A 12578-nucleotide genomic window follows, 5' to 3' on the forward strand; every position below is an offset into this window, starting at 1 on the left:
CCCTGTCTCTTGACACAGTCTATCGCTTATGACAAACAGTTACTTTATTTTTGGATCAGAGTTTGGAATATATGGTGAGAGATTTAATGTTCCTTCATGTACCATTTATGCACCCAGAAGCAAGATTTGCGACATGTAGGGCAGGGATGGTGCTAATAGGGGATGCTGAGGATGGAGGAATGGGATAAGCTGTATGTTGCAAAAGGAGATGACTCTTGGGAAGAGGAGGAGGTACCCAGAGATGCTCAGCATTCATAGCCACAAATGATGCCACGGAGATGTCTGGCAAGAAAGCTCGGGTGAGGTGCTTGCTTTCCCTGCTCTCCCTGTTTATGTCTGAATAGCACAATTGTTAGAAAACGCAGTGGCTGGAAGAAAATAACACCTAAAAGTTTGTCATCAGGTTTGGAACCAAATTTTGACTCTTCCCAGAAGACGCCCTTCCCACCGCTCTGTTTGGAGTTAGTAAAAGGGGCTGCCCGCGTTAGCTGGCGCTAAACACATGATGCGGCTGGGGAGGGAGGCGGATGCCGTGTTCCCGCTCTTGCGGGCAAGCCCGCTCGGGCTGCGGGCGCCCCGCGCTCTCTTCAGCACCATGGCCAGCGCCAGGGGCGGCCGCTGCCCGCCGCAGCGCGCTGGGCTCCCGGCTGGGATGCGGCGGCTGCTCCTGCCCTCGGGTACCGGAGGTACGGAGGGAGCCAGGGGCAGGAAGCCCCTCGGGCCTCCCCAGCCTGGCCAAGCGCAGGGTCCCGCTCCTGGGGCGGGGCAGTCCCAAGCACAAACTCAGGCTGGGTGGAAATGGGTTGAGAGCAGCCCCGAGGAGAAGGACTTGGGGGTGTTTGTTGACGGGAAGCGCCTCGTGACCCGGCCTTGTGTGTTCGAGCCCAGAACCCCACCGTGTGCTGGGCTGCACCCCCAGAGCGTGAGCAGCAGGTCGAAGAAGGGGATCCTGTCTCTCTGCTGCGCTCTGGGGAGACCCCTCCTGCAGTGCTGATCCAGCTCTGGGGCAGCAGCACAAGAGGGACGTGGAGCTGTTGGAGCGAGTCCAGAGGAGGCCATGGGGATGCTGCGAGGGCTGGAGCAGCTCTGCTCTGGAGCCAGGCTGAGAGAACTGGGCTGGGTCAGCCTGGAGAAGAGAAGGCTCCTGAAGGGGAGACCTTAGAGCAGCTCCGGTGCCTAAAGGGGCTACAGGAAACATGGTGAGAGAGGGACTTTTTGCAGTGGCATGGAGTGATAGGACAAGGGGTGTTGGGTTCACAGTGAAACAGGGCAAGTTCAGGTTAGATCTAAGGCAGAAGCTCTTCCCTGTGAGGGTGCTGAGGCGCTGGCACAGGGTGCCCAGAGAAGCTGTGGCTGCCCCATCCCTGGCAGTGCTCAAGGCCAGGCTGTACATGGGCTTGGAGCAAGCTGCTCTAGTGGAAGGTGTCCCTGCTCTTTGCTGGGGATTGGGACTGGATGAGCTTTAAGGTCCCTTCCAGCACAAACCAGGCTGGGATTTTCTGATTTACACTGCAGAAAATATGTTAATGCTGGTAGCCTTCTGCCGTGGTCCTGTAAAGCAGGAAAAAAGCATAGGAGTGCAGACACATAAGTTCTGCAAAAGTGAAGTTTTAGATGTAAATTGCTGTAGCTGTGTTGGCTTTGCAAAGGTTAGTTTGTTTTATGGCAGCTGTAGATCAGCCATTATGAATGGTTTCTCCCACCTCTTCCATAACCTCTGTTGGCCTTACTGTGAAGATAGTAAGTCCTTCAAGCCTTAGCTTGCCAGTTGGTTGGATTTGTTCATGTACAGCAGAGAAAGAATACTCTTTATAAATGTATCTTTAAAAAAAAACAACCTCAAAACCCACCACCTTCCATGGAGATGCAGTGTGAGAAACCAAGTGCTTTGGGTCGAGTTTTAACCAGGTACAAACTGACCGCACTTGAGGTTCTGTCATGTTGACTTCTTTCTCTAAGGAATAGTCCTTTGGTATAGCAGCTAATCTTACATGGGTTTATCAGGATGGAAATCGTTCATTCTGCTTGTTGCTGAACACTGCTGGAAAGGGTTGGCAGTTTCTGCTCAACTTGGCTTTTAAATTACCAGTGACAGACTGGCTTTAAAACATGCTTCAAGGCATATGAAAATACTCAGGTTTATTCTTGATTTGGCAGAGGTCTGATGAATTTGGCCCTTGCCTTTAGTAAATGCACCGAGCTCATGTTCGTAAAGGGGAAGATGCTAACCTCTGTTTTCAGATTTCTTTCCAGTACCCTGGAAGATCTTGTCCAATGCTGGATCCATGTAGTTTATTTTTTTGTTCTCACCTCTCAGATTACCAAATATGTTCCTGCAAACTCCATCCAAATTTGATGTCAGTCAAGGATATGTTTAAAGTACTGGGCAGTATTGTAACCACCCGTATTCCTGTAATGACAGGTACTTGCAGGGCCAGCTTCAGAGTGCTCTTTAAAACCAGTCACTGCTAATGGGGTCATTTCTTGTGGTGATAAACCCATCATGTGGAGGGAACCAGGTTCTAGTAAGAGCTGAATCTGCCAATCTCATCAAGGCTGAATCTGAGCATCCTCTGTTGGAGCAGGAGGTGACGCTGCCCAACAGTTCCCAGGTAGTGCTGGCATTTGTCAAAACTGGGATTAAATGCCCTGATACTTCCCTTTGAGAGTACCAAAACCACCCGGGTGTATACTCTGCCTGACTTTCTGTTGTGGCAAAGTACTGCTCCTAAAGGTTGTAGCTGTAACTAGCTCTTGTGACTGTCATTCAGGGTCTTCTGTTTGGAGGGGTATTTGAAAGGACTGTAAAAAATACTCTGAATTAAAATTCAGCATCTGACTTCCCTGCCAGAAGCTGCTCAGTGTTTTATTAGAGCTTGAGAAAATGTATTTGTGTGTTTCTCCCTTTTGTTTAGAGAGGATAAAATGAATGATTTTGTTTTGCTTTGTCTGCTCTGCTTTTTATTATCTTATGTGTATTCCTCTGCTTACGCTCGATCTGTGGCTGATACAGCTGAGGGCAGATTCATTTCTCTTGCAAGCAGCTGTAATTTTCGCTGTGTGTGTTTCTAGTCCTACGGCCTGGTTAGCCTGGAGTGTCTTCTGCAGGTCCAAACCGGCCCACCGGATTTACCAGAAGGGAGCCGTCAAGTGGACGTTTATCCTTACAAAAGGCGCAGTTTGTGTAACAGCACTCTTGGAGGGCCATTGAATACCAGGGCACTGCAGTCCTGGCTTTTATCACCTTGCCACCCTGGTGCCTGTTTTACGACTTGCTTTTAGGTGGTGCTCAGTTAAATTGCCCTCCGTCACGGGCAATGTTAAAGCAGTTAACTCGGGTTGACCTTTGGTTTTATTCTCTTCTTGTTTGAGAGACTTTCTGGGACACGCTTGCGGCTCCTTGTTGTGGTAACCCGTGTGATCTTGCATGTTTCCTCAAGGTTGGGGGAAGTTTGCTCGCCTGACCCGTGCCCTCACCAGCAGCCGGGGTGTGCTGCAGCAGCTTGCTCCCAGCGTGCAGAAAGGAGAGAACGTCCACAAGCATTCACGGCTCGCTGAGGTAACGTTTGCTTTCCCTGAGAGACCCTGAAGGAACGGTTTAACCCTTGGGCTGTGTTGTCTTTGTGCCTCCCTTGCCCTGGGGATCCAGGCTGGTGGCAGGCATAGGAGCTCAGAACATGGCATGTGTGCTGTGAAATGTGTCCCATGACAGTGCAATGGAAACAAGTGTCCTAAAGACCTCATCTAACCTAATTGTGGTGGTGTGTTCTGTATCTCAGCAAAGTATGATAACGCCACGATCACTGAAGGAATACTTTCTTGCTTAGTTTCTAGTCTTCTGAGAACCTTGATGTTAGAGGGGTCTTGCACTATCCGCTTGTGTAACACTGAGGGAACAGAAACAGGCCAGTACAGAAGGAAATGCTGGAGGATCCTTGACATGGTTGTTGCGTGCATTCACTGATGTCCGGTTCTTCTTCAGTGGGATCCCTGTCCTGCTTTCCAGACTGGTTCAAACGCATGTCTGACTTACAGCCATCCCATCCATAAAGCCCGTAAGAGGTCACAAGCAACGCTGCAGCCAGATCAGGAGAATGAAACCTTGTGATTTAAGGAGACTCTCAAGGCTTTGAGTGAAGCAGCAGGCAGAGGAGGCTCCAGGAGGTACTTGGGGTTGTAGGGCTTTCGCCACGAGGGGGAGAGACTGTCCCGAGTTTCCTGTAGCTGTCTCCTGGGCCAGCAGCAGGGTTCCCCCTGATGTAAAAACAGCTTAGAGAAGGTCTTAAACAGTGTTAGTGGCAGCATGGCCATCTGATTATCACATGTCCAACCTGAGGTTGCTTTAGTGTCCTGGAATTTGGAATAGTCTCCCTCTTAATCCTACTCAGGGTTTAGCATCAAATAATCCTTCCTTCTCTTTAGAGAAGCCTACCCTTGAACTGCAGTTCACGCTAAAATATAGGCAGTAGAATGCAAGGCAAAGAGTCAGAGGTGGTTCTCTTTGGCTTAGCAAACCTTAGTCTGGACCTGAGTGACTGCACATTACTGAGACTCCTCACAAGCCAATGCGCTCAACAAGTCTTTGCAAGTACTCTAAGTGGCACAGGCAGTTGATTCATTACAAGTAATAAAGGGCAAGTGTATCGTTCACATGTCTGAAATGAGTTTCTTTAATTGCCGACTGAATATTGGAGTCATTAGTTTGAAAAGAACATTAGCCCCAGCTGTGATATTCGGTACCTTGTTGTATATCTGCCCTAATTCCACGTAAGTCAATAGAACTACACTGGAGAAAAGCAGAGTGCAGATAATCATACAGACAGGCCCACTTTTCTCCCCTTGAAGACACATGGGGTGCCAGGCTTCCTATTCTGGAAAGATCTCTTGATGCTATCGAACACGGGCTCTCTAACTGCTCCTTGTTGTATTTTCACATCCCTCTTTTCCCCACTTCATCTCTGCAGTAGTTTATTAAACGTCTGAAGTTCAAGTTAACATCCATCCGCTTTCTTTTCCCACTTGCCGTGGCACTTCACATCCACCTCGTTGGCTTGAGAAGGCTCTTCATTTGCTGGGATATTATTTGTGTCTCTTTTAGTTCTTTATCGCTTATTTTTGGCTGCCTGAGGAGCCAGTAGTGTCCTAGAACCTGAGCGGGACAAGGTGGTGTACCAGTACAAACCAGGAGCCTGCCACAAAAGCTGACCATTTCTTTTGCCTTGTATAATGTAGTAGTTGAAGAAAGGTGTTGGTGACAAACTGCTTTGGCTTATCTGCAGGCCACGGGTAATAGAGGCAGCGCTAAGCCTCCGCCTCTGACTTTGCCAGGACACGTAGGCTTGTTTGGCCCGACTCCTCCAACAGCAGTCATACGAAAACTGCTTAAATTACTAATGCAGTTAATGCAGGGGCGTTGGGGAGGACGTTTTGCAAGAAGAGTGTGAAGTAACGGGTGCATTTCTGTGGCTTTCTCACCAAGGAGCTGAGTGGAGGAGCCATTCTTCCTGGTCACTGCATGATGCGCGTGTCATCCGCGCCTGTGGCGTTCGCTGCTGTATGCTGTACATGGACCAGGCAGTCCTGGATAAACGGGATGGTGTCACGAGCTAACAAATGCAGTAACAGCAGCACTGCTCAGTAATGGAACCTCTGCCTTTCTTTTCTTCACTTTGTGTACCAGGGACTCATAACTGCCATTAAAATCTACTTCGAGCTGAGGCTTAGCACCTTGTCCTTGGCTTGGGAGCAATTTGTGTGGGTGCCTATGAAAACAAAAAGCAAGGGAGAGGGAGAGAAAGCAAATATGTGCAGTTGAACACACAAGAGGGAGAGATTAAGCTGAAAACAGATGATTGTTTGTGTGGTTTGGGGGGTTCTTTTTCTTCCCAGTCCTTCGGTGTTAAAAATAAATCATAACCGCTTGTTGATGCGCTTCTGTGACTGGTGATGTGTTCACCCTCCTCTAACACATCTAAGATAGCTTTTTCGTTCTGCCATGTTAAGAAAACAAATGAACACAGCCCTGTGAAACCCCTGATGAAATTTGTCATTTCTGCTCTTGAAATAATATTCCCTGGCTTTGGAGAGCTATTAAAACATCATGCACTATTACCACAAATAATAAATGCAGATAATGCAGCTGTGGTGGCGGATGAATCATAAGTAATTGGAATAATACTTTCATTAATAACTCTGAAACAAATATTTCTTTTATTCGGGTATAACTGCATAACAGGGAAATATCATCCAAAGCCAGGGCCATTTCAGTTACATAGAGAAGAATAGTAATGATGGATTTGTTCAGGGCACATGGGGGATGCTCAGTTTATCGGCTTATAGTGCTGTGTATGTTTTATATTCATCTTTGTGGGGTGGTTTTTTTCCTCTCCAGAAGTACCTTTACAAGCAGTTTGAGTTCAGTCAGTTCATGTGGGTGGCTGACCACACCTGACTGCTTCAGCAGATACTGCGTCTCGGGTTGGCACTACTCTCCCTAGAGGTTGCAGTGCAGCGAGAGCAGCTTGGAATAGGGCTTGTCTTTGCATCTGTCTGGCTTTGATATATGGCGCAAGGAGAGTGGGGTTTAGAGCTCTTAATCTCCAGATGACCCAGGGAGAGTGTGTCTGAAGGATGGAATAGACTGTGTGTGGCAAAAAGTGGACAAAAGAGCTCTCCTAACTCCCGGTACAGCAACCTGGCAAACCCTAGGTCTTTAGCACTAAGCTCTGTGGACATCCTTCTGTTAGTCCTGTACAGCACAGGGTTCTCTTGTTGTGCCTAATGCTAAAAGCAAATGCTTGCTCTCCAAGATAATTAGGCTTTGTTATAGGTGGTTTTGTCTTCCTTCAGTGAAGAATTTGGTGCCTTTGAAAGCTCCTGGCCTGCAGTCCAGGAGGCTGCAAGGCTTTTGCCAATATCTAAAGCAAGTTGCCTTTCCCAGGAGAAGTGGTGTGAGCTGTGGCAATGCTCTTCTTCCATCACCAGCTGGACATCTCATCTGGACAGGGTGCTGGGGCATCTGGTCTGGGTCATGCTTTGCCTAGGAAGGTTGGACGAGACAGTCCTTGAGGTCCCTTCCGACCTGATGTTCTGCGATTCAGGCTGTGAAATGACAGCTCATATCTCTAGCAGTGCAAGCATGATGGAGTGGTTTTACAATGTGTGCTTTAGCGATGTAAAGAGAGGGAGCCAGGGCTGGAACGTGGCACCCCCACCCAAAAAGAGAAATGGGACATGCCTCAGGCTTGCTGCAAGTGGCTTTCCCCCACGCTGTGAGTGGTTGATATCCCTGTGTCATCCCTTGATGCCCATCTCCTGCCTCTCTGTTCAGGAAGAGAAGCTGCGTGGAGACCTCGGAGCAGCTTCCAGTGTCTGAAGGGGGCTACAAGGGTGCTGGAGAGGGACTCTTCATCAGGGACTGCAGCCATAGGACAAGGGGTGATGGGTTCAGACTGAAACAGGGCAAGTTCAGGTCAGATCTAGGGCAGAAGCTCTTCCCTGTGAGGGTGCTGAGGCGCTGGCACAGGGTGCCCAGAGAAGCTGTGGCTGCCCCATCCCTGGCAGGATTCGAGGCCAGGTTGGACACAGGGGCTTGGAGCAAGCTGCTCTAATGGAAGGGGTCCCTGCCCTGTGCCAGGGGTTGGAACTGGGTGAGCTTTAAGGTCCCTTCCAACCCAAACCAGTCTGGGATTCACACCCACAGTGCTGATGCACGTCTCCTGGAGACCAGCTAAAGCCATGGCCCCTGGAGACCAGCTAAAGCCATGGCCCCTGGTCACTTTACCCAGCCACTGCTAGAGCTTAACCAGAGATCCCAAGGTGGTAATGGAAATTCCAAAGACTTATTAAGAAGGTCCCTAGGCACTCAGGTAGTTTGGAGTGCATTTACTTTCTGAATAAAAAAGGAGGAAGACATCAATCTTTTGATTTTCCTGTGCCCTGCAATGTCAGTCAAGCTGAGGAGAGTGCTTTGTACTTGGTGATGGCATTTTAAAACACTGAAGCAGCAAAGTTGTTATTTTCTCAATGACTTGAAACCAGAAGTCTGTTTTCTCTGCATTCAGTTCAGTTTTGCATCCCTGCAGTTCCACTGCCTTCACTGTAAGTTCTGTTTCTGATTTGCAGCAGAATAATGGACACCATAATTTAGCCCCTTCTTCATTACCCAACACAGATTGTTCTTGCCTTTGTTTCTATTATTCAGGTGTAGGGGAATGCATTAGTACATTTCCCAGTCACTTTAGTTTGGATGATGCAAGAGTTCCACAAGCTCTTGGAGTACCAAGAGACCAGTGGTGGCCAAAATGGAGTGCCTGGTACAATTCTCAGTCTAGAACTGATGTATGTACATGTAAGAATCAATCTGAATAGAACTAACAGGGTTGGTTTTGTTCAGTGTTTCGTGGTTGAGGCTCCTGTGCTGACTGGAATGGTTGCCAGAATGTTTGACTTCTTCATATTACAGCAGAAATGAAAAAAATAAGCTCTAGGAGAGATATGGTTGCAAAAGAAGCAATTATGAACATCAAGCAAGAAGCAGCATTTCAGCTGAAATCCAGTCAACTGGCTGGAAATGTTACTACATGATAGAAAGTGCTTGGTTTTGGTGATGAGTCCCTCGAGTGAACGAATGTTGCAGTGGCAATCCTCAGCTCCAGAAGTGGGGACTGGCACTTCTGTCCTGCGCTGCTTCCAGCTCCTCTCACCGCAGGGCAACTTCCAACAGCTTTATTTTGCTTGCTTTCTCTTCTTCCTGTAGCGTGGAGAACCCGTGTGAAAGGGGTCAGGAGTGGCAGAGCACTCGGTGCTGCAGTGGACGTGTCTGAGTCCTCCTTGGGTCTGCAGGGCTTCTTCTTGGAGGAAAAGGTTCCTCAGTGAACAGAAGTACCAAGTTCCCTTATTTTGTCTTCAGGCTGCTGATGCCTCCGTGCTGGCACGCAGGTCTCTGGGCAGGTCATGCTGCTTCTCTTCAGCAGAACATACTGGGCTTAAAGGCAGCGGGCTTGCAGTTCCCGTTGTCACTACACACGTGGAGGGACTGTGATCTGACAGTGTCTGACCCTTGTTGCGCACAAGAGTGAGTGATTCTGTGAGGCTCAGAGCAGCAGGGAGCCTGATCTGAGGCTGTTTTGTCCGAGCAGGACTCCTGTAGCTGATTGTTTTCTTTTGTACCCTTTGGCCCAACCTGCTGGGAACAAAAAGTGCGGCAGTTCGCAGAGAAAGCAAGCAGAAAGCGCTCAGAAAAGCCTGCAGATAAAAATCCCTCTCTGAATAATTGACGTTTAAAAAGCTGAGACAAGGAGCACACAAGGAAGGCATCCTCCTGTTACAGCCGTGTTGTCTGATCTTCTCCTTGAGAAGGTGGCTGTTTAATTTCCTTCTCTGCTCCCAGCTGCTCTGAACTGCTTGTAAGGAAGTGGGACAAAGGAACCGTGCTCCTCAAGAGCTCTCCCAGGTTCTGTGAGCTTGGCATTTAGCAAACACACCTCGCTGGAGGAAATCTCTGTCTTCAGTTTTCATCCAGCCCAGGTTCAGGTCCAGGGTTTAAAACACATGCTGAGGGATGATCTGCGGCCGATGACAGCTGTTACGAATTCAGACCTAACTGCATTGTAACTCGACTGTGCACCAGCAGGTAGTGCGAACACTGATTTTTCTCTCGGTTCAAAATGGGTTTATTGAGTGTAATGCTATTTACTGTGGGCTTTGGTTCTGCGTGGCCCAGAGAAGAGGAACCATGACCTGTGCATGCGTGATGGACTGTAGTGTAAGACTGTTTCAGATGCTGTATAATGAAGAGTTAAGTAGACAGTGTGGAAAAACAGTGTGGTCCAGTGGTCCCAGTGCTGGACTGGAACTCAGAAGTTGTGGTATTGCTCCTGGTTTTGCCATTGATTTCTCTTTGCAGCTGCCTTTCTGCCCATCATTTATCTGTCTCCTCTATTTAGACTGCTGAAGGAGCTGTCTCTGTATGTCTGGGAGACCTAGGCCACTAGGCTTAGTGTCAAGAAGTAATTAATGGCATTGAAAGAAACAACTGTGCTTAGCTTGACGCTGATGTGTTTGGCAGAACACTTATCCTGACTTGCTTAGCATTTGCTGGTGATAAGGAGAGTTAATGGATCTGTATTTTAATCAACTGCCGTACTGAGCTTGCGAATCTACAGTGTGAAGAATAGTGTTAAAGCACTAAGCATGTTTCCTTTTTCTCCTGAAATCTCTGACTGCAGGTACTGCAGCTGGGCTCGGAAATCCTCCCACAGTACAAACAAGAGGCACCAAAGACTCCACCGCATATCATTTTGCATTACTGTGTTTTCAAGACTACCTGGGACTGGATCATCTTGATTTTAACCTTCTACACGGCTATTCTGGTCCCTTACAACGTCTCCTTTAAAACCAAACAGAACAATGTGGCATGGCTGGTCGTCGACAGCATTGTAGATGTCATTTTTCTGGTGGACATTGTGCTTAATTTCCATACCACCTTTGTGGGGCCAGCAGGAGAGGTGATCTCTGACCCGAAGCTCATCCGCATGAATTACCTGAAGACCTGGTTCGTGATCGATCTGCTCTCCTGCTTGCCATACGATGTCATCAATGCGTTTGAGAACGTTGATGAGGTCAGTATACGACTTCCACCCATTCGTTGTTACTTCACGGCTGGGGGGAGGTGGGGGAGAGAAGAAAGAAATGGATGCTTTGGATTAGAGTGAGTTAGTGTACCTATGTCTCTAGTAGCTGCCCTCAGCGCATACAGAAGTTTGCTTGTGAGCCCTAGCCAGAAGGGTCCATCTTTAAGTGCACTGGGAGAGGCTGAGGTTTTTGGTGGCAGAAATCCGTGTTTATTTTCCTTCCTTCTCCGGCCTCAGCGTCCAGGAGGACAGGCAGAAGCAGGCAGCAGAACCTCTGTACAGCACTGAGGAGAGCTGCTTCATCTGACCTACCATGAACAGCTCGAGCTGCTGTGTCAGAGTAGTTTCTTAGAGCAGGCTTCGCTTGCTTTCACTGCTGATCAAAGAGGGTATGTCTGCCAATGGCAGTTCTTCACAGGAGCAACTGGGAAGTGAAATTCCCTTTCCTCAGCTGCTTTCTAGTACAGTCTAGCAGGTGGCAAAGAGGCAGGCAGCGACTCACTAGGTCTTCCTAGAGCACCACAAAGTACTGTGTGGGTATCTGGTGATCCATGCAGCACTGTTCGGCACCAGTTGTTGAAAGGGAAAGGTGAAGTGATTCAAGATGCTGGTCTGATGCTTGTTAGGCAATTCTGGAATTAGACAAAAGGATAAGGAGAAATCTGGAAATCTAACTCCTTAATTCTTGCTCGTTTCTTTGGGAACAGGCCACAAGTCAGGAAAAGACCTAACATTGAGACGCTTAAAACCACAGTACTAGCCTGTTGTAACTGCCTGTTCTCCTACTGGATCAGGCTGCCAAGAAAATATTCCTCATCTAAATACATTAGGGATCCATGCCTAAATAGTTCAGAGGGTTAATGAGGGTTAAGGAAATCTTAAACCGGAGTCCAGCAGTCCAGTTTCTAGTTACATACTATAAGATCTGTGCCATCAACTCATGACGTGTCTCTGTGTATCGGTGACACATACTAACCCTGGGACACACATACGTAGCTCCTCAGTGCTTGCTATTTAAGTTTTCGTCTGTAAAATTTAGTTTTTAGGAGTTCCTTTAAAATGTGGCCATGTTATAAAGGGAAAACATAACCCCCCATTACTTTGTAAAAATACACCGCGTATGGTTTTTTTATCTATGGTATTTAATGTATTTTTCTCAGTAAGTTGAGGACAAGGAGGCAAACTATTGAATGCAATTCAAAAACCATGGTGTTATTTGGTATTTCATTCCCTGGAGAGGTTTTCATTTTGTGTAAAGCTACAGACTGAAATAACACAAATGAGGTGAAGCAAAAGGGCCTCGAGACCTGTCCTTAAACACTTGTTTGTCAAAAGGACCCGGGCTGCACAGTAGTTTGCCATGGCACTGATAAAGCAATGGAAGGAGTGGCTGTTGTATCAGTTGCTGACATTTAGATTGAAAGAGTAAAAAGAAAGCGGGGGGTTGGGGGAGGCAGAGGAGGCTTTTGTCACCCACTGCACATACTGCAGGTGGTAGCAACCTGCTCTGCCGATGATTTTACTGGAGAGGAGCACTTCCTAACTAGCGACGGGTGATGTGACCTGCAGAGCATCCCTGAGGACAGCGTGTGCACCAGCGGCTGTGACAGCCCTCGCGCTGAGCGCAGGCTCTTTCTGCAGAGAAATCTTTGTGAGAGGGTGAATTTCTCCAGGTTCTCCATCTCGGTGTTGCCTTGTAACAGTGAGAACCTGATTGGGACTTCAGTCTCCAGCAATAGATGGTGTTTTAGTTGTTCTAGCTAGCATGCCCAGGGAAAAAGGAACGCTTTTCTTGGTGCTGTCCTTTCAAGAGTGTTCATCTTTATTTTCCCGAGTGGATTCCGACATTTAGCCGGTATAAATCATTGTAGAGTCATTAGAGCAGGGTTTCCACTGGTGTAAATGACTGCGCTACTGTTTAAGGTCTCGTAGACTGCTTTACGC

At 48.0% G+C, this 12578-nt stretch overlaps 1 protein-coding gene across 4 annotated transcripts in view; it reads left to right on the forward strand.

Moving 5' to 3' along the window:
• Positions 1-12578, forward strand: part of KCNH1 (potassium voltage-gated channel subfamily H member 1) — a 176121-nt gene that overhangs the window by 28665 nt on the left and 134878 nt on the right. For all 4 annotated transcript variants that reach the window (XM_062622679.1, XM_062622680.1, XM_062622683.1 and 1 more), the window contains exons 5-6: positions 3441-3559; positions 10230-10622. In XM_062622679.1, coding sequence (XP_062478663.1) covers positions 3441-3559; positions 10230-10622 — 512 coding nt within the window. The remainder of the gene's footprint in view (positions 1-3440; positions 3560-10229; positions 10623-12578) is intronic.

The sequence above is a fragment of the Pezoporus occidentalis genome, unplaced genomic scaffold (genome assembly GCF_034315485.1).
Source record: "Pezoporus occidentalis ecotype Australia unplaced genomic scaffold, CSIRO_AGI_Poc_V1 ctg245, whole genome shotgun sequence".
NCBI lineage: Eukaryota > Metazoa > Chordata > Aves > Psittaciformes > Psittacidae > Pezoporus > Pezoporus occidentalis.